This window comes from Curcuma longa, chromosome 1 (assembly GCF_044706935.1).
Source record: "Curcuma longa cultivar G26 ecotype Majalengka, Jawa Barat chromosome 1, ITB_CL_G26_1.1, whole genome shotgun sequence".
Taxonomy (NCBI): Eukaryota; Viridiplantae; Streptophyta; class Magnoliopsida; order Zingiberales; family Zingiberaceae; genus Curcuma; species Curcuma longa.
Genome location: NC_133861.1, coordinates 18389090 through 18413375, shown reverse-complemented (window position 1 = coordinate 18413375; position 24286 = coordinate 18389090). Strand labels below are relative to the sequence as shown.

General features: G+C 42.7%; 4 protein-coding genes and 2 pseudogenes across 4 annotated transcripts; 1 reads left to right on the top strand and 5 right to left on the bottom strand.

The window, feature by feature from the left end:
* The first annotated feature begins 958 nt into the window (after nucleotides 1–958).
* Nucleotides 959–3109, top strand: LOC141838853 (bidirectional sugar transporter SWEET4-like). Its single transcript, XM_074726454.1, has 5 exons — nucleotides 959–1127; nucleotides 1298–1334; nucleotides 1454–1832; nucleotides 2390–2509; nucleotides 2695–3109. Exons 1-5 carry the CDS (start codon nucleotides 1082–1084, stop codon nucleotides 2887–2889), a joined length of 777 nt encoding a protein of 258 aa, XP_074582555.1. The 5' UTR covers nucleotides 959–1081; the 3' UTR covers nucleotides 2890–3109.
* Nucleotides 3110–5688: 2579 nt separating this feature from the next.
* On the bottom strand, nucleotides 5689–8932 carry LOC141847337 (uncharacterized; annotated as a pseudogene).
* Nucleotides 8933–13448: 4516 nt separating this feature from the next.
* LOC141812404 (uncharacterized) lies at nucleotides 13449–14174 on the bottom strand. Its single transcript, XM_074700416.1, has 2 exons — nucleotides 13840–14174; nucleotides 13449–13744 (listed from the first exon to the last, which is right to left on the bottom strand). Exons 1-2 carry the CDS (start codon nucleotides 14131–14133, stop codon nucleotides 13601–13603), a joined length of 438 nt encoding a protein of 145 aa, XP_074556517.1. The 5' UTR covers nucleotides 14134–14174; the 3' UTR covers nucleotides 13449–13600.
* Nucleotides 14175–14886: 712 nt separating this feature from the next.
* LOC141842897 (uncharacterized) lies at nucleotides 14887–16889 on the bottom strand (annotated as a pseudogene).
* A 1264-nt stretch (nucleotides 16890–18153) lies between these two features.
* LOC141846165 (GDSL esterase/lipase At2g04570-like) lies at nucleotides 18154–19576 on the bottom strand. The gene is made up of 3 exons (XM_074734167.1): nucleotides 19185–19576; nucleotides 18539–19031; nucleotides 18154–18439 (listed from the first exon to the last, which is right to left on the bottom strand). The coding sequence occupies exons 1-3, from the start codon at nucleotides 19551–19553 to the stop codon at nucleotides 18246–18248; spliced, it is 1056 nt and encodes a 351-aa protein (XP_074590268.1). The 5' UTR covers nucleotides 19554–19576; the 3' UTR covers nucleotides 18154–18245.
* Nucleotides 19577–20848: 1272 nt separating this feature from the next.
* On the bottom strand, nucleotides 20849–23838 carry LOC141837190 (putative LRR receptor-like serine/threonine-protein kinase At4g37250). The gene is made up of 2 exons (XM_074724637.1): nucleotides 21751–23838; nucleotides 20849–21635 (listed from the first exon to the last, which is right to left on the bottom strand). Exons 1-2 carry the CDS (start codon nucleotides 23588–23590, stop codon nucleotides 20944–20946), a joined length of 2532 nt encoding a protein of 843 aa, XP_074580738.1. The 5' UTR covers nucleotides 23591–23838; the 3' UTR covers nucleotides 20849–20943.
* Between the last annotated feature and the right edge of the window lie 448 nt (nucleotides 23839–24286).

Genomic DNA, 24286 nt, shown 5'->3' with positions numbered 1-24286 from the left:
TCTCACCAAAATGTCCAAACATTTCAGGTTAGATTGGTTTTAATAACCCAACAACAACAATTAACTGAAAAAGAACAGATATCGGCACTAATCACTCTAGATACCAGAACATCTTTTAAAACTAATTAAAGCCTCAAGTAAATCAAAACTCCTTTTTATGCGAACAGATCATGCAAGATACAAGAAATGTAGAGCACGTGAAGGATGATGGTACAGTTAATTAGGTCTAACCAAACTGGAAAATTAATCAAAAAGCAGTAATTAATTAAACAGTTAAGGGATGGGCATATATATCTTACTTTGCACAAGGAAACTAATTCGTTGTTTCGTCACATCTCATCACGGAGACGTAAAGTGATTCCCAAATGCGATGGGACACGGAGAAGGCCGTCCAAAGGCCAAAGTTGGTAGGTACTAATTAACCACATGACAAGAACAAAGTTTGACACGAGTCTAGCATATCTCACTCGCAAGCTAATTAAGATAGATATCCAATGAAATCCACCACGTGGTCGACCAACTACGCGCGTGATATATAAATACAGATCGAATGTGTTACTATTTTTTATTTCATCCAGATATCAAGAATTATTATTATTATTACAAATTCCCGCATGAAAAAGATAAATAAATTCTACCATGCACGACGATTTCACGTGAAGATCTTCTACAGAACGGCACGACGTACGATCTCTGGGGTTTTAATTCTGACCGCTAGATAGATAAATGCAACAGGATATTGAGGAAGCTTTTTGGGATAAGAAACCGATTAAATCTACGCGTGTACATATAAATCATCTACACCTTTTCACTTTAATTTCAAATCTATACACATCAATAATTAATGAAAGCCATGCACACTTTCAGCCTAGCCACCGTGCTCAACCATATCCACCCTCTCCTCCTCCTCCTCCTCTCTCTATATATACGTATTCCCCTCCTTGTAACCCCCAGAATAACATCCATCACCACCACAAAGAAAGATTTCTGTATCTCAAGAGAAATCTAGAGAACAGAAGAAGTTATACCTCCGTCACAGTGTGCCTCTTATCAATATTCTTGTAGTTCTTAGTCCAGAGAGATGACTATCTCAGCCGAAACCATTCGCACTGTGGTCGGAATTATAGGTCAGTAGTTTATGTATAATGTGTAGTTTCCTCCTTCAACCTTCAATATTATTGCAGATAAGAGCGAAGCAAATTACCAAGTGATCTGATATTTCACCCATTCTATTTTATTGCTATTTCCTTAGCAGATGTATATTTGAGCTGGTTTCTTTTGGTTTTGTTGGTTGCAGGGAACGGCACAGCCCTGGTGCTCTTCTTCTCGCCCCTGTAAGCTTTTTAGCAAGTTCAAGTGATCGTTAGTAATAGATATATATAATTAAAGAAGTTGGGTTTTGTTTGATGGATCAATTATACTGTATGTATGAATGATTTGTGTTTTAATTTAGGCCTACGTTCCGAAGGATATGGAAGAGCAGGAGCGTGGAGCAGTTTCCGGCGGCGCCGTACCTGGCGACGCTGATGAACTGCTTGCTGTGGGTGCTCTACGGGCTGCCTCTGGTGCATCCGCACAGCATGCTCGTCATCACCATCAACGGCTGCGGCTTGCTCATCGAGCTCAGCTACGTCATCATCTACCTCTGTTTCTCCAGCAGGCGCCAGCGCCTGCAGGTCCTCGGCATGCTATTCATCGAAATTGCCTTCGTCGCTGTCGTCGCCATCCTAGTGATCACGCTCTTCCACACCCACGGACAGCGCTCGCTCGTCGTCGGCGTGCTCTGCGTTATTTTTGGCACCGTCATGTACGCCGCCCCTTTGTCCGTCATGGTATGGGTCATGCTTCTTTCTTAAAACGAAACAAAAAAAAAACCAAAACAAACAAAAATAATATATATTTGCAATTTTTTTCTCCCAAAATTGCATCCTCTCAAAGCAGACACAAATATTGGGCACAAAGTGACAATATTTTTCTGTTTTGAGTTACCAAGTGGGTAGTGCAAAAGTAGTTCAAATATTCAAAGTGATTGCCCATTTCAGAGGAGCAAGCACGTAGCTTTCAAACCGGGTCCGAACCAAACTGGCAGAACTGATATAGTTTATACAGCTCAACCGGACCCGGTTCAATAGTCAAACAGTGGTAGGAAGACAAAGACAGTTAATCATTGGTCCCAAGCTCAACCGGACCCGGTTCAATAGTCAAACAGTGATAGGAAGACAAAGACAGTTAATTATTGGTCCCAATTCCACGTCTTTTCAACCACACTCCCCATTTGGCACAATAAATATTTAAATATTATGCCAATATATTTTCCTTTGTTCATATATACTGGATAAATAGTATTGGATGCTTACCTATGCTAACTAAAAAGAGGTGGATTGCGCAGAAGGAGGTGATCAAGACGAAGAGCGTGGAATTCATGCCCTTTTCACTCTCCCTAGCTTCCTTCATTAATGGAGCATGTTGGACAGCCTATGCCCTCATTCGCTTCGACCTCTTCATCACTGTGAGTATATCTAATTCCTATATTACTTTCATTACAAATATGGCAATGAAAAGGTAAAAGGTCTGAAGTTAATTAGAAAACTAGTTAGTAATGGTAAAATTTTTAATCAAAGTCAATTAACACCCAACCTAAGTAGAGTCACATAGTATAATGGCATCTAATGCCGAGTTGTTTTATGATTTCAGATTCCGAATGGGTTAGGAGTGGCATTTGCAGTGGCTCAGCTCATACTGCACGCTATCTACCACAAATCAACAGTAAGACAAATGGAAGAGAGGAAGAAGCTGGAAAACGGGCTTGCCAAGCCAAATGGAAACCATGAAGCTGCTGATCTGGAACTCGGCACCAAAACTAATGGTGTCAAAAATGGTTCCAGTTAATCCAAAGAGGTCGCTCGCAATAAATGCCGTGGGGAAAGATGCAACATGGCCAGACAGTAATAAGGAGATGATTACAAACTTCTTATGATATCCTTAACGAGTTTGAGAACTGTAATAGTACTAGTGCTTTCAAATTTTTAGCGGCCTGCTTTGTATTCACAGCCCTAAAGTTGGGAAGGTTTGTGAAACAATGAAAGAGCTCACTGCGAGCATTAAAGTATGGGGATCATCTACCACTACATAAAGCAATAGAAAACAAAGAAAAAAAACAATAACAGGGGAGTAAGTGCATTAGAGAATGAACACAAAGTCTAAATACGCTTTCGTGATGTGAGAAAGGCCAACCAACATTCTAATGAAAACAGATAATGACCAAAAGAGTTATGCCACATTTTGGCACACAACTAATAGATATCTGAACAAAATGGGCATACCAGAATTCGTAAGTGAAGATATTGCATCCATCATCAGTACACTATTCTGTTTTGTTGATCCTTTGGATTTAGTAACCATTGTCATGTTATGCTGCTCCACTCAAATTCCTACTAACATCAAATCAAAGGTTTATGTTACAGAAAAAAAAATGCATGCTTTGAAAATTGCATCAATCACATCATCTTAACAGAACCTATCTAACAATAAATTTGTATCAGAAAGCAAACAAATTACTGAAAGAGACTCTCCAAGCCTACATTATTAACATTCTGTACCATTTCTACTTACATGCTGTGTTACTTGGGAATGCATGAGAAGTATCCACTCAACAGAGCACTAACCTGCAGACAAAAAATGATGCCAGGAAAGTGCTCCAACATTCATGGTACTACAGGTCAGATAAACACTAATAGCAGAGATGAACAGAGATGGATTATTGCATGACTTTGAATTTAGTTGGGTCATGAAATGATAGCCTCCGATGGTTGTACAAAGCATTATATTGAGCACTCTAGAACAGTAACTAATGGCTGTCAGGATTTCTACGAAACAAATTGTTCTCCGTATATGAATCCGTAAAGACACAAACAATTCTAAACCGGATCTTAGCATTGATGTACAACAATTTAAACGAAACCTAAAATGATGAATAACTGTAAATTGAACCTAAATAGGGAGCCATCATCATTGCTTGTTGTTGCTAGAACAATTTCAAGATCGAGAAGACAACAACTTTTACAGCAGGTTAATCTTCTGAAGAGGCAAGGCCATATTCCTCTTTCGGATGGGATGAAAGAAGTTCCGTTACCCCATAACCCTTCGGGACCCATGATTAATTTATCAGCCCGTCATAAATAACAGAAACTGGATAACAGACTTCTACACATAAAATTCATATCCTTTAATTCGGCCCATAATTAAAATATTGATTAGATCACTTTATTGTGTTTAATTCTTAATGACAATACCGTGTGCTACAAATTTAACACGTAAGCCGATCAAATCAAATAAAGAAATAAATTCCAATAACATTACAATTTCTACTTACTGCTGTGTTACTTGGGAATGCACGAGAAGTATCCACTCAAAAGAGCACTAACCTGTTGACAAAAAATGATGCCTGGATAAGTGCTCCGAAATTCATGAAGTACTACAGGTCACATAAACACTAATAGCAGGGATGAACAACGATGGATTATTGCATGACTTTGAATTTAGTTGAGTCAAGAAATGATATCCTCCGACAGTCGTACAAAGCATCTTAAAGTAATTTATATTGAGCACTCTAGAACAGTAACTAATGGCCACTCTAGTTTATCAACCACCACTCACTGTCCAATATAAATAATGTATACACATGCTATACCAATGTAGTGTTTTCTCCTCTCGTTAAGAGTACGAGTAATACTGAATTCTCCTTTGTACATACTCTATGCGATTGTGAATCAATTAAAGATAATAAATCATGTAGCAAGGGTAAAATCTAAGAACCATTTATGAAACACAATTTCTTCGATGGAAAAAACGATTCACATGACAAGAACCATTGGAAAAGAAAAGTTTAGGATAACGCGCATAAAGATGACTGTATCAAAAACAACAAAAAAATATATTAATAATAAAAGGTCAATCCTATTTCGTATTGGTGAAAGAAATCACAATTTGGCGACACATTTACTGATTACTATAATGTAAGGCAACTTAAGCTTACAATTAAGAACGAAGAAAATAGAAGTAGAGGAAAAAAACAAAGGGATTGGGAGTCAATGGAGGGCAAGCCTACCCTAATCTTACAGTCGAATCTCGGTCCTACTTGTCCTATCGCGCAAGCCCATTGGAAACAATGTTGCTGGAGGAGAACAATGTGGTGGCAGAGGCGTTTGGTTGCGGTGGATGCACACTGTCTCAGAACGTCCGTTGCCAAGCATCCGAAGCAACTGCACTTCCCGCCGTCCTCGATGACAAGCCTCCACTTCTCTTCGACCTCGTCCTTCCTGCGCTCTTGATCGCAAACACTAACCCTAACACGATGGATCCCCTCAAACCATTTCCCGCTCGGGTGTTTGCTTTGGGCTCGAACTTCAAACAAATAAGCGGAATTGCTCCTGAGGAAGCCCGACCCAAGTAATGACCTAACGGGGCTCCCTGTCGGAGAGTTTTTAAAAATTAGCTAAAATTTTCAATTTTCAATTTTAATTTTGGAAAATAAATAAATATATATATTTGTTGAAATGCTTCATTAATTTTCTCTATAGAACGTTTATCCTTTCAAAAATATATACTACGTATCAACTGTAACAATAAAATTATTCTGATTTAAACAACTGATAGCTTAAATGTAGCTTTTAGCATTCGAATTCAATTTCATCTGTGGAGAATCCCATCACAAGCTAATGTTCCTTCAAGATCTCCGATGATCCGAGCAATTCTAACCTCAAGGCCTCTTTGTACCTCTCTAAAGAGAGTCCTAACAATGTCTGCAAACAACTCTATATTGAAACCAACAGATTCATCCAGTCCTGCAGCAGCATTAAGGGTAGCGCCAAGCCTGGACTGCATCTCCATCAACTTCTGGCCTGTCGCCACGATATACCTCTGAAGTTGAAACGTTTCTTCAAGAAAGCGCCCAAGCGTTTCGCTTTGTTCCTTTGTCCTGCCATTCTGCACGTCTCTACCGCCTCCTGATCTGTAACACTCGTTCTGCATTTGAAATAAAACAAAGAGAATGAATTGCATCAAACAGTTTTGAGTAAATGTCTGAAGTATTTCAATTAACAGAAACTTACCATTCTGCTGCACAGATTGTTAGTCTTCTCTTCAAGAGACTGGTATCGCTTTAGTTGCTTGTTCAGTAAAGATTGCACCAGCAATAGGCCCTGGATCTGCTGCTGCTTGTTCTCACAAGTCTTCTTGTCGCTAGACCCATCAGGTGTGCTTGGGTTTTCATCCTTATTTGTTATCTGCATCATTGCCGGTGAAGAAGCCAGCTTTTCAAGCACAACCAGCTGCTGGTTTAGCCTTTTGATCTTGTAGGAGACTCCAAGAGCTTGGATATCCATCTTCAAAGAAGTATCCCTTACAAGGGATGTCTTAATTAACAACAACTTATTTGCAGGTTCAGCTTCTTGCTTGCAGCTAGCGTTGGCTTGAACATTAGCTAGCTCCAAGTTCATCTCTTCGCTTGCAGCATTGGAGTTGGACGCCACAGGCGTGCTCTTCGCCTGGTCTTCAGAAGAACTACTCCCTGGACTTTTAGGCTGTTCTGGGGATGGCATTTCACTGCACCCATCTGGAGACTCCTGTGAATTATAATTGGATGGTGATGGTGGCTCAGCTGCATCACTTTTGTTAATTTCTGTAGGTACATTTTCTCTTTCCTTTGTGTCATTGCCAGCATCCAACCCCATAGCCTTACTGCTCGTCTTAGGGAAATCACCAATCAAATTGGTCATTGAATCATCTGCTTCCTTGTTTTGTTTATTCTTTGTGATCTCAGCTTCTGACCAAAGAGTCTGGCAAGCATCAGGCGTGGGGAGATAGTAGAAATTGTTCCTTTCTGAGATTCAATTGCTCCTTCAATAATTTGATTTCCTGTTCCTTATCCAACAACCTGCTCTCCAATTTGACATTTTTCCCCCTCGAATGGGATAAGTTTCCATTCAAGTCTTCAATGTGGCATCTCAGCCTCTTTGTTTCAAGTTCCATGCTCAAGACCTGCCACCGAAAAGCTTCCAACTCCTCATCTTTCTGCCTCAGCTGCTCTGTGAATCCTTCAACTTCTGCACGATGTTTCTGCTCAAGGATGGTTGCATACTTTTCTGTTTCCTTGCGAATCCAATCTTGCAGTTGTTGGTAGTCATCCACAGCCAATGCTAGAAAAGCAAAATGAGAAATTTGGAAGATTTAAGCCAACTTCGTCTTCTCTGAAGATAAGAAAAGACCATCTTCGATTCAAAAAATATATAATTTGCATCGGTGCTGAGAGATACTGAATTTGGAGATGCTTAAAATTGCTTGTTAAGGAATCTAAGAATGGCTACATAATATCTGTCAGAAAAGTTTTTCTTAAATGGTTCGATTTGAGAAAACTAAACGATAAGTTTAATGGGAAGAGCATAATTAGTCATACCAGCTTCACCATTTTCATCAAATGAGCAGTAATCATGGCACTTTAACGCAGTTGTTGTGGAAGATTCTTCTTCCTCATCTTCAGCTTCAAGAAGTAGATCCATGGAGTTATGCCCAAGGGATCCCACTGGCACCAATTCCAGCCTCCGATTCCTCAATGATCCTGTGTCCACAGAATGCATGTCCCTGAACTTCTTGTTCCTGGATGATTCCCACATGTTCCTCCACCTCTCCATCTCCAATTCAGCTTGCTTCTTTTTCGCCTTTGAAATCTTAACCTCCTTCAGAAGCGTCTGTCTCTCAGCTGCGTCAAGCTTCAATTTCCTCAGCATTGCAGACAAAATCTTGTCTTTTTGCTCGGAATCCCTCTGCATCCTCAAAATCTGCTCTGACAGCTTCTCGATCATAGCAAAAGCTTCCTCCTTCTGCTCAAGAGCCCCTTCGAGTTCGTGCCTTGCCACCTCTGCTTGCCGGAGAGTGCGGCTCATCTCGGCGTCCATTTGCTGCTGGTTCGAGACTAGCTCCGCGAACGCAGTCTTGTGCTTCCAAAGCTCGGCTGAGTGGTCCTGCGCCGCCCTTTTAGCTCTTTCGGTCATTTCATCGAGCAACTCGTCGGCCAACTGTAGCTTCTCCTCCAACTCCTTCCGCTTCCGCGCCTCCACTACCAAGGCCTCATCTTTGAGCATCTTCGCTCGGCTTTCTTCCTCAACCTTCTTCTCCAGAGTCGAAATGGCGTCGTCGTGCTTAGACTTGGCAATCTGGAGTCCGTTGGCCAGGGCCTGGATCTGGAAACGGAGGCTCTTCCTCTCCGCGATCCATCGTTGTTCATGGGCGGCGAAGATAGCGACGACCTTCTCGTTTGCCTTGGCGTCCTCCGTTCTCCGCTGCTTCATCTCTTCCAGCTCCAAATGAGCCTTCTTTAGCTTCTTCTCCATGGTCTCCCCCCTCGCTTGGGCTCTCTCCACCAGCAAACCCAGCAGCTGCGCACTCCCCTTGAGCATCATCTCCGCTGACCGAGATCCCCATCCGCCATTGACATCAAGAAGCTCCCTCCTCTTCCTCGACACGAGATCGAGGGCAACAAATGCGCAGGAAACTCCAAAGTAGAAGGGATACGCGCCCAAAAGCTGCTCATCGCCTCCCATTTCTAACAATTTTTTTCTCTCGCGGACAAATTAACAACTACAATCGAGAATAACCAGCATCTCGATGATGAACAAACCAAAAAAAAAAAGAGAGACTTTTGGACAACAAACCTCTCAGAATTCTTCCACGCACTACGATTCAAGGACACCTGACAATCAGAAGCAATCCGAGGCAGAGTACCTCTTCATTGTAGTCGAAAAAGAGATTTTCTTTATCGACAACAAACTCTCAGAATCTTGCCTGACAAAAGGAATCGAGAACAACGAGAGCCAGCAGTCAATCAATTAGCTGCAACAACTTCACTGTTCCAAGAGCAAGTTGGTGGTGGCTTTATAATCCTGCAACGAAGGATTTCGGATGCAGAAAGCGAAAGAGATTATGGTGGGCAGCTACGTGAGATGAGGATTGCTGGCATGATTGACAGAAAATGTGCGGCAATCATGCAGTGAAGGTACAAACTTAATTAAACAAAATAAGAACCAAACGAGAAGATGCAGTGCAAATTTTATGACCTTGGTACTTGCAAAAGTATATATATATATAATAAAAGGAGTTTAAATTTGAGAGGTAGTAAAATAAAACTCACTTTTTTACAGAAGAATCATGTGTCAGAGAAAAAGCAAGCACTGAAACAGTGCAAAGGATTCCTGCTTGGCTTTCAGTGAAAAGTCCAGGCAGCTTCGACCCAAGGCACAAAAAATGTAGTTTTGTTTTATATGAAATTCTAAGTAAATGGCACGGCACGAAATTAGAAAATGGCCAGTTTACATGTGCTTCCAATCTCAAGACCCAAGACTGGATATGTTTTCGACTATCTGAAAATTATTCTAAATTGTCCCCTTAATTAATTAATCTCCTTAGTCCTTAATCAAAACTAAGATTGAAATAATCCACCCAGAAAACAAGGAACCAACGTGCCTGCTTCTTGTCTGCTCCCCTTATATATCTACTCTTACTCTTGAGACCTGTAAAGAAGGGAATTGCCCTAGAAAAGTAGGGCAGCCAAATCCCAATAAGCTCCCCAATTCATTCATGCATTCCTTATATCTTACACATCATGAGGGCACATCAATTCTTGATGCCGAGTAAAGGAAAAGAAGGGGCACATGGAGCGAGTGTGCCTTTTGGCGCTGTGTCTTCCTGTAGACAATCACGAAGAGTGATTTCTAATTTTGATTGAATTAGTTTGTAAAGGTTGTCATCCAACAATTTTATGGACTTCATGATTGATAATGTTCAACTCCTCCAGGTTTTCACTTAAAATATATTTTATTTTTATTATAAATATATACCGCTATTCTATTATTTTAACTACAATGGCGAACACATTTTCATGAACTAGGGTGGATACCCTAGTAATAGAATCAATTCAAAAATAATTAATAATAATTAATTCAAGTAAAATTGTTTTCTAGCTGCGAATAACTAATGACTCTACTGTTCCCTTACCTGAAAAGCAAGTTGCTATAGCTTTAAATAACTGCAGGGTAGTTTGAAATTAAACTCGATGATTATTTAACCCCGCTTTGTCGTTGACTTACGGAGCGTAAATGCGCGTCAGCAAATCTTGCGGAAACTTGTCGAGGGCCACGATCTTTTGTTCGCCTCAAATAAGCGAATCCAATACTAGTTGTAGGTGCTCCTTTTATGCTATTCCAAAAATATCCTCAAAAAATTAAAAATTAAAAAAAAACATCCTCAATTATTTTTATTGTCGAAAGATACATCCTTTTTGAACGTTAACAATTTTTCTAAGACATTATCAAGAAGCACAAGGAAATATTTTAAATACTAAATTATAGGTGAATGAGTTTTTAATGATATGGAAAAAAAAGTACCATAATTTACTTCATAAAATTGACGATATCATTTGACAGATTTGAAACTTTAAAAATGACGATTGATAAGAGAGGAGGAAAATACCTAGAGATTGCTTCTGATTTGCTTCATCCCAAATAACTAATCAGCCTATCATCACTAAACGCCCATTACTCCATGGAGGACAAGGCAGAAAGCCATGAACAGGATACATGCACATATATAAGCTACGCCCACATCTAAACATAATAGTTAATTTTACTTTCTCGACGAGGTGGAACATTATTTGCAAAATTTAAACGTCTTTGTCCTTGCGAGTCGGGATTAATCTGTTTAGATTTTGTTAATTGAAGAAGATCAAATCGCTTAATTACAAATGGCAATCGAAGGCCGGTGGCTTGAACCGGAAGCTATGGAATTGGCCAGCGTTATTAATTCCGACTGTAGAACGAGCGCCTTCTTCATCACCAGCATTTAATTAGCTGTTTGGTTTAATTTATAATCATTTAATTACTCATAAGAGTCGTAATCTGAAGGGCAAAGGAGGTCGGTCTACGTATTAATATCACTAGCTCCATGTGGACAATAATTAAATTGCCGCAATGCGATATAATTATACGATTAATAAGAAATGCAGTACGGAATCTATATATACTGGAATGCATACGCATGAATAATTATTTCTTTTCAGTTTATTATATTCACAATTCTCTTACTGTACTTCGTTACACGGAAGCAAGGGAATTTTAAGACGAAAAAGCCTAAAATAATTTATTTAGATGGGATTAACATAAGTTTAAACTATTTAATTCCCCAGTTTAAACTAAAATTGTTCCCATATATACGTTTTATTCCTTTTGTACCTTCCAGTTTATGACATTGGCATTTTCTCTACGCCAATTCTGCAGTTTTTTATATTTAAAGTGCTTGATATTGAGAACCCAAAAGAAACTAGCATCTTGAAATAAAACTCTGAAAATAAGAAAAGACAGATGGAACCAATTTGTATAGTATCTCTGTCAATCTCAACTAATGTGCTTAATTATATTTAAAAAAATGAAACAATTAATAAAATTGTAAACTGAACTTTTTCAGACCATGAATGAGGAGAAGGAATTAGCCATATATGTTTCTTTGCAGTCCTAAATACTCATCGGGTTGTGATGGATCCTACTCTGCTTCAGGAAGCAGGAAGCGACATAGAGGGCAGGAATGACTTCGGCCCAGCCATTCTTTCAAACACGTCTCGTGAAACGCATGGCCACAAGGCATCATCAACACAGGAGCCTCCGTCTTGAAATCCACCAGACAAATCGTACAGGATCCCTCTTCCGTTACGGCCACCGTTTTTAGCCCCTCCACGGCCGCAGCAGACGCCGGTCTTGGCCGCCCGCCGTAGTCGGAGTAGTCGGAGTCGACGTCGGAATCGTCTGAGTCGACGTCGGAGTCGTCCAGCAAAACAAACTCTTCCCAAGGCAACGCGAGCTGGAGGTGGTTGATGGGCGACGAGCCATCGGAGACGAGAATGAGGGACGAGATATCCATTAGGACTGCGTCTGTTCTGGGCAACTGGCTGAAAACCGACGAGATGTACATGCAAAAATCCGGTACGAGAAGCACGGCGTCAGCAGGCAGCAAGAAATCGGCCGTCGCCTGCATGAACGCAGACTCTGCTTCCCCTTCCCATACAGAATCCTGCATGGAGATCAGGAAGATATCGCCGACGGCGGAATCGACGTGCTCTGCAGGGTGGTCAGGCGACGGAAAAGTCCGACGATAGAAGTTGAACATCAATTGCGGTGGTGCCATCGGCACCGCCAGACTCTGGCATTCCTGTGAAAATCGAACCCGCGCCGCGATACGAAGTTCCGCAACGTCTGATTCTACGATCCATGGCAAGAAATACATCGGATCATCGACGACCGGTGTGGTACTGATCCTGGGGGAAGACGCCATCGATGGATTGATCAAGAATTGGTAAGCAGGGGAATAAGAATTTAGTCGGATACAGGAGAATTTATTAACTCTAACGAAAATATCAGAATTTAGCGGGAATAAGAATTTAGCGGGATAAAAATTATCGGTGCAGGAGAATGTATTAACTCTAACAAAATTAATATATTTTTTCTAACTGTTTAACGGTTTAAGAAGTAAAATTAGTAATAAAATTTTATATTCAAATTTTGATAATATTTTTTAATTAATAAAATTATTAAATTATTTAATTTTTAGACATTTTGAAAATTTTTATTAATTTTAAAAATCTATTAAAAATATACAGGTATTGTCATTAAAATATTTAATTTTGAATCATAACATATTTTTTTAAAAGTTTTCAAGATTTAAATCTGCTAATTGTAAAAGAATCTTATAGGAGAAATTAAAGGTGATCATTTTTTTTAATTTATACAACAACAAAAAAAATTAAAGGACTAGCAAATGAAATCGGTAGGTAATATTTTTAAAATCGATCTAAAATGGACTTTGGGTTCTTTTCAGCCGGGGGCGAGGCCTTAGGCGACCTCGTTAGGAGACATGACGCAGTTGGTCACAAAACAGGAGATTAGGATTCGAACCCTTGTCTTCTTCTGTAAATCTGCTGCATCGTAATCAACTCAGTTATACCTCAGGGATTGTATATTATGACACTTATAACTTGTGAAATATGATTATAAAAGAAATATGATTCTCAAAATGATATAAATATTTAATTAGTTTTTCTTGTTAATCTTAAGTAGACTTTTTTTTTATTGTCTATGGATAATTAGTTTTATAAACCAAATAGACTATTAATAATAACAAAGGGCTTTGCCAACTTAAACATATCAAGAACTTCAGTCATCACCCTGGAACAAAAAACAGTAAAGCACTTCAGTTTGCTCGGGCACATTCCTTCTAACAAGTAACAACAATCAAATTGCTCCCGGATACCAGATTTTTTATTTGGATCAAGAACACCCAAATCACTGCACTTGCCTCCGTCGTTCTCTTCTCAATTATTTTTGTTTGAGCTCAGATTTTAGTTATTCCTTCTATTCCACTATATATTCGGATAATGATCGCAGTTTGGATGCAGTACAGAATTCGAAGATATCAAGCACAAGCATGGTACAAATTCATAGTTAAGAATTGACACATACATGGATGGCGATCAAAAGTTTCGATTACTAATCTGGCTCACCGGCTACACTACTCGTTTGGGGCGATTTCGAGTCTTTGGAATCGCCGCGACCCCGTCCTCTTCCTCTGCCAATACGCCTCGATCGTCCTCATCTTCGTCTGCATCATCCTCATCCATTTCCTCCAAGATCGCTTCGTTCATCGCGAGCTTCAAGAAGAAGGGGAGGCGGGCGTTGAGAAAATCAACATAAATTGCCATATGTCGAACAGTTGGTGGGCGGAGTCACTCGCCCTTGTCCTTACCTCCTCGAGGAACTTCTCATCGAGCCTGTCGGCGATGCGCGCGGCCGCGAAGATGGTGCCGAGGAGGAGGGAGAGCGGGAGCACGAACGCAAGGATGAGGCTGTTGGTGCTCGGAAGGCCAGCCCTAACAATCAACCTCCTCCGCCTGACAATTTGGTCAGTTCTCGAGCTGAAGGAAAGAGAAAGGCGGGAGGACTTGACAGGGAAGGAACAATTTCCACAGCGAGCAGCAGCGGGCGCTGGTGAAGGCCATGGATTGGTAGCGCCGAGCGTGATAAGGCGTGGAGCAGCCATCGTCGACACTGGGTCAGCAGCAGCCGCCGCCGCCAGGGCCTCCTAAGTCCTAATCTCCAACATTATCGGGCCTAGGCCTCCATTTGGGCTCCTCAATTGTGCGGCCTTCGATCGGGATTGCGATTGAGGTGCGAAGCAGTTGTCGTCGGTGGTTGCCAAATGCCCATCTTGGACGCCCTGCTGTTCACATCGCACAAATGGACAGGATTCCTCTTCTGCAAAAAAAAAAAAAAAAAGTCGCACAAACCCCACACGATCGACTCCACGATCATCTGTGAGGAGGTAAATCCAGTTGGTTACGATGCAATTTCTTACTTACCCTCCGTCTTCATAATTCACCTGTGCCCCGGGGGCAATCTTCCTCAATTTCTTACTATCCGTCTTCATGTTCTTCAATTTCTCAATAAATCTATCAATCTTAGAACATTGAAAGAATCACCATTGGAGTGGAGAAGAAGTGTGTTATGAAAGTAAATTCATTCACTAATTTTAAAAGATTTTTTTTATCTTATTTAGTAGCACTTAAGTTATAAGTTTACATTTTGATATTTATAGTGTAACATACCTGTAGCATAATTTAACATCACTTGAATATAATTACTTACACATCATATAGTTTGATAGTATCACTAAGCATCTATTTTAGTGGTTCTTTTAAAAGTATAAATATGTGTATGAACAGAAACCTTCGGGCTACCTCATCGCCTATGTCATTGTATTTATAACAACTGAGAATCTCTGAAGATAAGCTTGAACGAATTGAAAATTCAGTATGGCATCGAGATGCACAAGGTTGAACAATATGGCGACTGAAATTGCAAACTAATTACAGAGCACAACACCCAACAATTGCAGTTAAACTCGTTCCTTTAAAATACAAACAGCACAAAATCCAACACAAAAAAATGAGACAGAACAAAAGAATGCAGATTTCTATCTCCACCATGACCAAGTCCACCTGTAGGGCATCATTTTAGGATTCAAATCGCTTGTATAAATTGGCCAAGGAACCACAAATCGAGAACATGTAGAAATAAAAATAATGCAGGGAGAAATAATGCCTTGAATCTCAAGAAAACAGGGATGGAAATGAAAGACGCGAAGGATAAGATCAGAAGAGCCAACGCAGAAAAAAACACTGAAAGAAGCAGCGCCATTTTTTGGATGCAGCCTGAAAACTAGCAAAAGCTGACAAAAAATGGCCTCTATATTGACAACACACTGTGATTTCCCCAGGACAAAAGAGGACCAAGCATCCTATGAATTTTTAAGACAACTTTTTGAAAGGAACAATTGCATGGCTGCTTTAATAATTTAGCCATTGAGCATGGGCTATCTATCACACGCCTACAAGATGGCTGCAGAGATTAATAGATATGGACAAACTGAGCACAACAATTGAAATTTGGTAGCTTAGATAATGACTATTCTCTTCTTTAGCAATTACTCAGCAAACTTGACGATGCTAAAATGCTAAATATAATTAACTTGGGCATGAAGTGAAGAGCCATTAATGATTTGGTAATGGTTTCAGTTTGGGATTTTGAAACAAACTAAGAACTTCAAAAGCCAAACTGAGACCTTCAAAGACTGTGTCAAATTTTCTGTTGAGCATTTCGAAGCAATAAATGTTCTTTCTAATGATGGATTTGAGAACAAATTGGAAAGGCAAATCACTAAAAACAGGCGAAAGGTTTAGCACTTGCAAAGCGGCGTCCTAACTTTTTCCTCCTTAATCTAATTTTTAACATGAAGCTGAAGACCACTAGTCGGCAGATTTCATAGAACAGTATCGACAAGAGAAATTATAGAACAAAAGCATTTTTTTTTTTTTTTGCTGTCAAAGAAATGAGATTGATCGTGTAAAGAAGCGAGATAGAGTATTCATTAACCTTTTTTGATTTCGGTAGAAAACACCCTTCTTTTCTCCATCTCTATCTTTGCCTTTTCGTTCAACTCCAAACTCCCCAAACACTTTCTCCAAGAAAACTTATGAATCTCCTCATGGAGCTCTTGCTCCCATGGTTGTTGTTTTCATCATTATCTTGTTCTTCTTCGTCTTCTAATTGTTCTTCTTCTGCTTTCTTCTTCTTCTTCTTCTTGTTTTTCCTCTATTTCTTCTTCTTCTTCTTCTTCATCGTCACCATCAACACAACCCTCATCGCCCAATCCATCAGTAATATTATCGCCAACCAAATGACCTCCATCTACCCCCGGGAACCGTTTCGCTTCCAATTCCAAGCTCTCCTCGCCGTCCGCCGCCACCAAGCCGCAGCCTTTCCGCTCTCTTTGCCTCCTGCGGCGCCCGCGGACGCGCTCCTTGCTCTCCAGGTTCTCCTCGACGGCGTCGATGATGCGATGGATGACATGTCGATTCGGAGACGCGTCCCACCGCGCCCAAAAGCTCTTGTAGCACCCGAAGCAGTCGCACCCCAGCTCCGGGGGATGCGGCCTACGCCTCCGCTGCTCCCTCCACCTACCGCCGCCGGACAGCAAGTAGGCCAGGACCTCCTGCTCCCCCGGCGTCAGAGTCGCCGCTAGGGCCATCACTGCCGCCGGGAGCACTGCCAGGTGGTCTTGCGGCGCCGGCGCAGGGTGCACCTTCCGCCCCTTCCCGTTTCCGAGCTTCTTCATCTCCCCGCCGCAGAGTAAAGCAAAAAAGGATCAGTTTTTGAGGGAAGGGAAGACGAAAGGTAAAGGCGTCTCCTTGGAAGAGTTAGACGCAGAACTGGATATTTGGTGAGCGAGAAAACTGGAAAAGCAGAGGAGAGAGAGCAGATGTAGCTCTTTTGTACCGACAGCATTAAAAAAATTTGCACTGTTGGTAGTTTTCTTCTCTGATATGAGGAGTAAATTGTTTGGAGGAGTTAACGTAATGGCTGACACTGTACGGCGCCTGTTGCATTCATTAAGTCTAATTATGGATAAAAATGGAGCAGAAAGATTAGGGTTTGGAAAATACTTCTTTTTGATCCTTGCAGTTGCATTGTGGTTGGTTAAGAAACAGATGTTTGTCACTATGCTTCAATTGTGTCTTTAATTACATAAAGGCCGTTTGGGGTTAGATTTACTCTCTATTCTATAAAATATCATGGCAAAATCAACCTAATTCTCGATCTATTCTATAATTTTCGTATTTATCTCGTACGTGATTAATATATGAAAAAAGAGATTTCTTTTGAGATTAATTGGGTTTAAGTGATTCTTTAACAAACTCAACTAAACTGCTAGGAAAATTTTACTCTCATCACTTTTATTCTAAAATAAAAATCCTAAAAACTCACATGACATAATAATGTGTACTGATTAACTAGCAGTCTAGCATTCAGACAAAAGTAATTAATCGCCATATCTAACTTTGAAGTTAATTTTGACTATGGGTTACTTAAACTATGCTTTCTTAAGAATATAAAATAACAAAAAAAAAAGAAATGTAACTCAAACTTTTAATTTTTCTTATTTGGCAAGATTTCTATCTCTTCGATATTCCCACTAAAAAATTCAACACGTGATTTTTATGAATTGGTCACATAAATTTAGAATAATTGTTATATATTATATGAACTTTAATGGATCCACCAATAGCTTATTTGGGTGGGAAATCTAAAAAAGAAAGAAAATTTTTTTGGCTTTGTTTCCTTTTCTCGTATTTATTTATTTTATTATATTTGGAATTTCTAATAGATTGGTATACACTCAATTTTTTTCATGGATCTCAGGATCTATCCTGTATAAATAAATTCTGAAATAGATTGAGAATTTAATATTTAATTAATTTAATTAAAATGTATTTTCAGTAAAAGTGCATATGGCAAATTAAATCACTGCCTGATTGAGCTATGAGAATTTTAAAAAATATCTTCTGGGCAAATGTTTGTGACTCACTTGGAGATAATTAAAATATCATAATTAATTAAGTCGATGACCTGCAAGACTGACCACATTAATTAAATGTCATGTTCAAGTTAAATTCCCATCAATTCGGTAGCCCAGATTTGGTATTTAGTAGCACACATCACGTAACCATTGTAATCACATACTATTTTACATGGCAACATATACTTGGTATGCAAAGCACATTTAATTTTTGTTCAAGGAAAAAATTAAAGAAGCTACAAGAAGACGTAGAAGGTGGTGTTCATGAGACGATCGGCGATGAAGTGGTTCATCTTCTCCGTGGGATGGATGGCATCCCAGAACACGAACTTGTTAGCGTCTTTGCAAGTGAAGGAATTCAATCCATTGCACATGTATCCCATCTCAAAAAATCCACTGGCACAGCACCCTGACTCTGCGTTCTCAAATCCTGTAACATTCAATTCATGTAATTAATTGAAGATATTCAAATTGTAGACGGTGAGTGTTCATGATCGATCGAATTTATATATGCTCGATCATGACTCACCATGCGATGATGGATCCTTGATGACGTCCATGAACGGTGTGTACAGATCGCTGTACACCAGCTTGATCTCGGGCAGTTCTTTGCTAAGCGGCAGCATCATGCTCTGGAGTTTGGAGTTGAAGTCGGCGGCCACCTTGTTGTGCTCTTCGTTGCACGACTCTGATCCCAGCAGATTCATCGACCTCTCCAACGGCAAGCACCCCATCGGAGGAACGCCGGCGATGTTCACTTTGCGAGCCCCGAGGTTGTAGATGCTGGCGATAAAGTCATGCGAGATGCCGACGAGGTAGTCCTCGTACTTGTCGACGGAGTATTCAGATGACCGGCCGGTGGTGGACGTGTAGTAGTTCTCCAGGAAGTCGTTGGTTCCTAAGCTGATGATGTAGAGGGACTCAGTTATTGTTTCTTGTGCTTTAGCCTCACCTTGCAAGCTCTTCAGCTTGCTCTGGTACTCTTTGAAGTACTCCAATTGTTTCCATGGAGGCAGAACGGACTAACAATCACACACACACACACACAAAAAGGACGTTAATTAAGTGCATGCTCAAATGATTTAGCAACAATAACTAACAAGTTATCGAATATAATCTCTAATATGGCAAGGATCGATATATATTCAGTAGAAAAAAAAGAAGCAATAACTCACAAGCACATCCGAGGTCGCATTGTCGTAACCGGTAGCCGCAGAGGCAAAGCAGACGCCGGAGGCGAAGTTTTCAATGGTCGCAGTTGGATCAAGGTAGGCAGGGATGGTCTGCGGGAGGCCAAAGTCTTGAGAGAGGAAGTCGGTGGCGAGGCGGCCGTTGGAGAACCGGCCGGTGGCCACTCCGCCCTTGAAGTCGCGGCCGTAGGGCTTGAAGTTGCTCTTGGCAATGGTGGACAAGTAATCGTTGTTTCCGGAGTCGACTGAGGAGTCGCCGAAGATGATGAGAGCCGGGATCTTGGCACCAGCTCCTGAGGAATAATGGAGCAGGATTAATGCCGAGAGAAGACAGTACAACCTGTTCAGAGCCATTTCTGCAGCGTTGAATATTTTCTTCTGACTCTTGCGAACATATAAAGAGCTGAAAGGAGAGTAGGAGAGAATTTATGCACCGCAGTTTTTTCCATCCTAATTGTTAGGCTAACTAACTGTAGTTGGACAACATTCACTAGTTAATTAATCTGAAAGCTTGAGAGATTTCACCAACAGAGAAAGTGGTTGATCGAAAAAGGGACTGAAATCAGAAAATGAGGCTGCAAGGACAATCAATAAATGCATTCGTCTTCGTCATTAAACACATCACTGTTCGTCGTCGTCGTCGTCGACATCGCATTTAAAGAAACAGATAGTAGATTGCTCTTTGACTCCGATCCTGTTTCTTCCCTTAGTTGTCGTGACTGGACAGATCTAGCGTGGAGGGATTTTCTCCTTAATCACTGTGCGATCCACTCTGCAATGGACATTTCATTATCCACTGATGTATTCATGCGAGCTAATGTAATGGTTAATTTGTAACTGCAGAACAATGGTTTCTGTTGATATTCTTTAAATTTTGCAGGCATAGAATCCATCAACATGCTTATCGCTTTTGTTTTCAATTTTATATTTTAAAATAATTTGTAATTAATTAATTGGTTCGAATGGATTACACTCATCAAGAAATGGTCAAGAGGTGAATTTCGGCCGTTCAATGAGCTCCCTAAACAAGGAACAAAAAACCGCTAACCGTTCGTCTTCAGTAATCCTCCCTGTTAAATATCCTCCACCCCTTCCCTTCGCTCCTCGTCTCTTCCCCGGCTCCTAATTAAGAATTCCGGCGAGCGAAGTCGACGTTGGCAATGGCCGCCTCCCTCAGAGTGGTGGTCGTCCTCGCTCTGCTCGTTTGCATGGCCTTCACGGAATCGAGCATCTTGCTTGCGGATGCCCGCCCGTTGCCGGCGAGGACGACCCTCGAGGCCGCACAGGAGAGCCAAGTGGTGGCGCCGTCGGCCGTCGTCGTGACGGAGACGGAGGCTGCCACTGATGAAGACGCGGACGAGAGCTTCGAGTTCGACCAGGAACTGGAAGTGTTGGGCCATTGATTAAGCAAACAATTGTTAATGTTCGATATTAATTGCAAGATGGTGACCTGAATTATTGAAACATTGGTTCTAATTAAGTTATCTGCCTTCTGTTTCATTTGGAATGAACCCTAATTACTTAGGACGTTAAATCTAATATCATATCGATCGCCTGAAGTTTAAGCCATCGGTTCTTGGATGGTTGTGACTTCAACTCAGTATTGAATTTGTCAGAAGCGAAACAAGATCAAGCAAACAGCTTGAGAATCGTAACAAACGAAAGACTAATGAATCAAAAGTTGAAGCTGTCTCAGTGATTCCATTTGCTATCGATTCTACAGACACATCAGAGGTCGAAGAGGTCAAGTAGCAGTAGCAGTAGCAGAAGAAGATTGAGAGCAAGAGCTGGAGCTCAAATTTTCCAACGCCTGCACTACGTCCTTCATCGAAGGCCTCCTCTGCGGCGCCATCGCGCAGCAAGCGAATCCTAGTTTGAAGCAGCCTAACAAAGCGTCCTCCTTGCCCTCTACCTCGGCTCGTATGGCGGCATCCGCCATCCTCACCACCCGGTTCCGTTCCTCCACCACGAAGCCTGCGTTCCAGCGACAGAGCTCCAGGTCCGAGAACACTCGCCCGGCGATAAGCTCCAGCAACACCCTCCCGAATGCGTACACATCCCACTTCGCGTTGGGTTTCAGGTTCTTTAGCGACTCCGGCGCCTGGTACGGCGGCGGGGCGAACCCCGCAGCCAAGGCGCCGCCGGCGGATGGACTGGCTCCGGCAGCCGCCGACAGATCCGGCAAGCTGATCGAGGAGTGCATGGAGCGTTTGCTCCCGAACTGCCGTGCTGATGGGCCGGCGCCGGCCATCACTCGGTCGAGGCCGAAATCTCCGATCTTGGCCTCCATGTCGGAATCTAGGAGAATGTTGCTTGGTTTGACATTGCCGTGCAAGGTTTTCTTTTCGTGGAGATACGCGAGGCCCCTCGCCACGCCTCTAGCGATCCGGAGGCGCGTTTCCCAGCTCAGATGCAAAGGCGACGATCCGAGCTTTTCTGCAAAAAAAAAAAGTTCGAGGGCAGGCTTAGTTGTGCTGATCGTGAAAACATTTTGAGGGCTTGATTTCGTATCTACAAATTCATGGAGAGGAAAACAGAGAAAGGGGCGCACTGCTAAATGAGATATTGGCGAGGCTGCCATTGATGGCGTAGTCGTGGATGAGAAGCTTCTCGTCGGAGCCCCAGTAGAATCCCCGGAGGCGGAGGAGATTTGGATGCCGAATTTTGGCGATCCCGCGGATCTGGGCATCGAATTCCTTGAACTTGTTGATGACGCTGCTCTCCCCGATCCGGCGCACAGCCAAGGCAGTGCCGTTGGCGAGTACCGCCTTGTAGACGATGCTCGACGCGCTTGCGCCGAGGATGTAAGCCGAAGCCTTGAGTAGAGTTTCTATTTCAAGGTCCGTCTCGCCGTCGACGATGACAAGAGTAGCCTCTGCATGTTGTTGCTTCTGCTGCGGGTGGTTGGATTTTCCGTCTTCCCCCTCCTTCGCACCCTTGGACGATTCTTCTTCCTCTTCCGCATCCGTTTCCGATGACTCCGACGACTCTGACGTCTCCTCGGTGTCGTCTCCGTTGTCACTTTTCTTCCTCAAGCAACAAGATAATGATCTGATCACTCTGTTCTCGCTAGTGACTGCTGCTGTTGCTGTGGCCGCTGGAGGCGGCGGCGGGCGTTCTTTCTTTAACCCGTTGCTTCTAATTTCTTTCTGCTGCTGCCGTTCTTCTTGCTGATTTTGCCTCTTCCTCCTCTTCACATGGTATAAGTACAAGAACACTGCGAAAAGGATCGCAATGCCGGCCAAGTCACCCACCGTGATTAGGATAACTGCCACCGGTCGAAGCGATCCTCGGGCGGCGGTGTTCTGCTCGGCCGCATCTGGAGTGGTTGCATCCGGATTCTTGGGGAATGCGGCAAATGCCGGCGGAGACTTGGGCGGCTGCAGGACCACGTTGGAGGAATTGGCAGCGGTGGAGAGAGACGAAGGGATGGTGCACGGGTTCCTTAGCGGTCTCCCACAGAGGCTCGGGTTTCCAGCAAAAGCCATCGGCTTCTCGGCGCCGAAAGCACCGCCGTGTGGTATCGCTCCCGTGAGATTGTTGAACGAGAGATCCACCGTAGCATTCGCCGGAATTCTTGCCCCTAGCTCCGGTGGGATGGCGCCAGTAAGTCGGTTGTAAGACAGGTTCAAGTAACGGATCCTTCCCCCGCCGAGTTCCGTCGGCAGGGAGCCGTTGATGAGGTTTGAGCTGAGATCCAAGTACTGCAACCGCTTGAACCCGCCGACTGGTAGCTCTCCGCAGAGGTAGTTGTTGGAAAGGGAGGCGACGGTGAGGTTCGGAAGTCGCGACAGGTTCGACGGCAACCTTCCGGTCAGCGCGTTGTCGGAGAGGTTGAGCACCTGGAGGCTGCTGTTGGTGGTGCGCTCGTCGAAGTCCGGGAGCCCGCCGGAGATGACATTGTTAGCCAGAGAAAGCACGCGGAGCTCGGACGCGTTAAAGAGGGTGAACGGGAGGGTGCCGTTGAGCATGTTGCCGGAGAGGTCGAGATGGCGGAGGTGCTCGACGAGGCCGAGCTCGGTGGGGACGGAGCCCAAGAGCTGGGAGTTGGGCAGGACCAAGGCGATGACTCTAGAAGCCATGGAAACCTCCACATTGCCGCTGCCGCCACCGCTATTGGCAGGAGGACTCCAACTGAAAGCAGCTGCCTCCGGGAATCCTATGCATACGACTCCATTCCAGGAGCACGGCGTGTGGTCGTAGAAATTCCAGTCGTCGAGCACGGCCATAGGGTCGCTGAGAACGGAGTACTTGAACTTGAGCAACAGCTCTCCATCTCCGTTGAGACCCAGCGTCGCGCTGATCTGGAGAAAAAAAGTCAGCAGCAAAGTAACAGATCTACCTCCGGAAGCCTCCCGTTTGTTCTCGAGCTTCCAACTTTTTGAGCTCATGTTGGCGCTTCTCTGGAGCAAATCATGTACCGCTGACGGAGGAGCGATCAAGAGGCCAAGCCACCGACATTTGTTTGCAGGGAGAGATGAGCTCTGCAATTTTAGTCGCCTGAAGAACTCGGGCAAGAAACCGAAAGAGATCAGCACAGCAAAGGAGGCAAGCAACGGAGAAGACGCAACTGTGCAATCTGTGGCCCCCTTACGAGCTTGAGCTAGAAGCCAAGAAGAGATGGTGAGGCAAAATGGAAAGGAAATAGGGAGAAAAAATTGCTAATGCCTCTGGGAGAAACGCCTGCAACATCTGTTCGGAGGGGGAAGGCGTACTCTGCAATTTGTAGCCTCCTCTTGGAAAGCCCGAGGTAGAAGATAGAAGTTAAGGAGAAAACAGGAATGGAATTGGAGGGGAGGGAGAAAGGAGGAGCAATAAACCTGTGCAGCAATGCATGTGGAGGAAAGTGAGATTGATCCTGGGGAAGAGAGCAAAGCGAATGAAACTAAAAAATAAAATCACAGCTCATCAAGAGGACCTCCACTCTCTACCGCATCCTCGATATTTAACCTGGAACAACGTAAACAGACAAACAAGGATGGTAAAATTACTTCCAAGATGATGGAAAGGCACTGCCTTTGCTTTGTTCTTCCTATTCGTTGATCAAACGGTTTAAGTTAAGGCTTGTCTAACGAAAAAAGATGGCC

Bases quoted from the DNA above. Each gene is read 5' to 3' on its own strand.
- LOC141838853 (XM_074726454.1), top strand. From the start codon at position 1,082: ATGACTATCTCAGCCGAAACCATTCGCACTGTGGTCGGAATTATAG. The intron at 1,335-1,453 runs GTAAGCTTTTTA...GTTTTAATTTAG, and splicing joins GTGCTCTTCTTCTCGCCCCT to GCCTACGTTCCGAAGGATAT. The intron at 2,510-2,694 runs GTGAGTATATCT...TTATGATTTCAG, and splicing joins GCTTCGACCTCTTCATCACT to ATTCCGAATGGGTTAGGAGT.
- LOC141812404 (XM_074700416.1), bottom strand. From the start codon at position 14,133: ATGGCTGCTCCACGCCTTATCACGCTCGGCGCTACCAATCCATGGCCT. The intron at 13,745-13,839 runs GTAAGGACAAGG...TTCTTCTTGAAG, and splicing joins ATGAGAAGTTCCTCGAGGAG to CTCGCGATGAACGAAGCGAT.
- LOC141846165 (XM_074734167.1), bottom strand. From the start codon at position 19,553: ATGGCTCTGAACAGGTTGTACTGTCTTCTCTCGGCATTAATCCTGCTC. The intron at 19,032-19,184 runs GTGAGTTATTGC...TGTGATTGTTAG, and splicing joins ATGCGACCTCGGATGTGCTT to TCCGTTCTGCCTCCATGGAA. The intron at 18,440-18,538 runs GTGAGTCATGAT...TGAATGTTACAG, and splicing joins CAAGGATCCATCATCGCATG to GATTTGAGAACGCAGAGTCA.
- LOC141837190 (XM_074724637.1), bottom strand. From the start codon at position 23,590: ATGAGCTCAAAAAGTTGGAAGCTCGAGAACAAACGGGAGGCTTCCGGA. The intron at 21,636-21,750 runs GTGCGCCCCTTT...TTTTTTTTGCAG, and splicing joins CGCCAATATCTCATTTAGCA to AAAAGCTCGGATCGTCGCCT.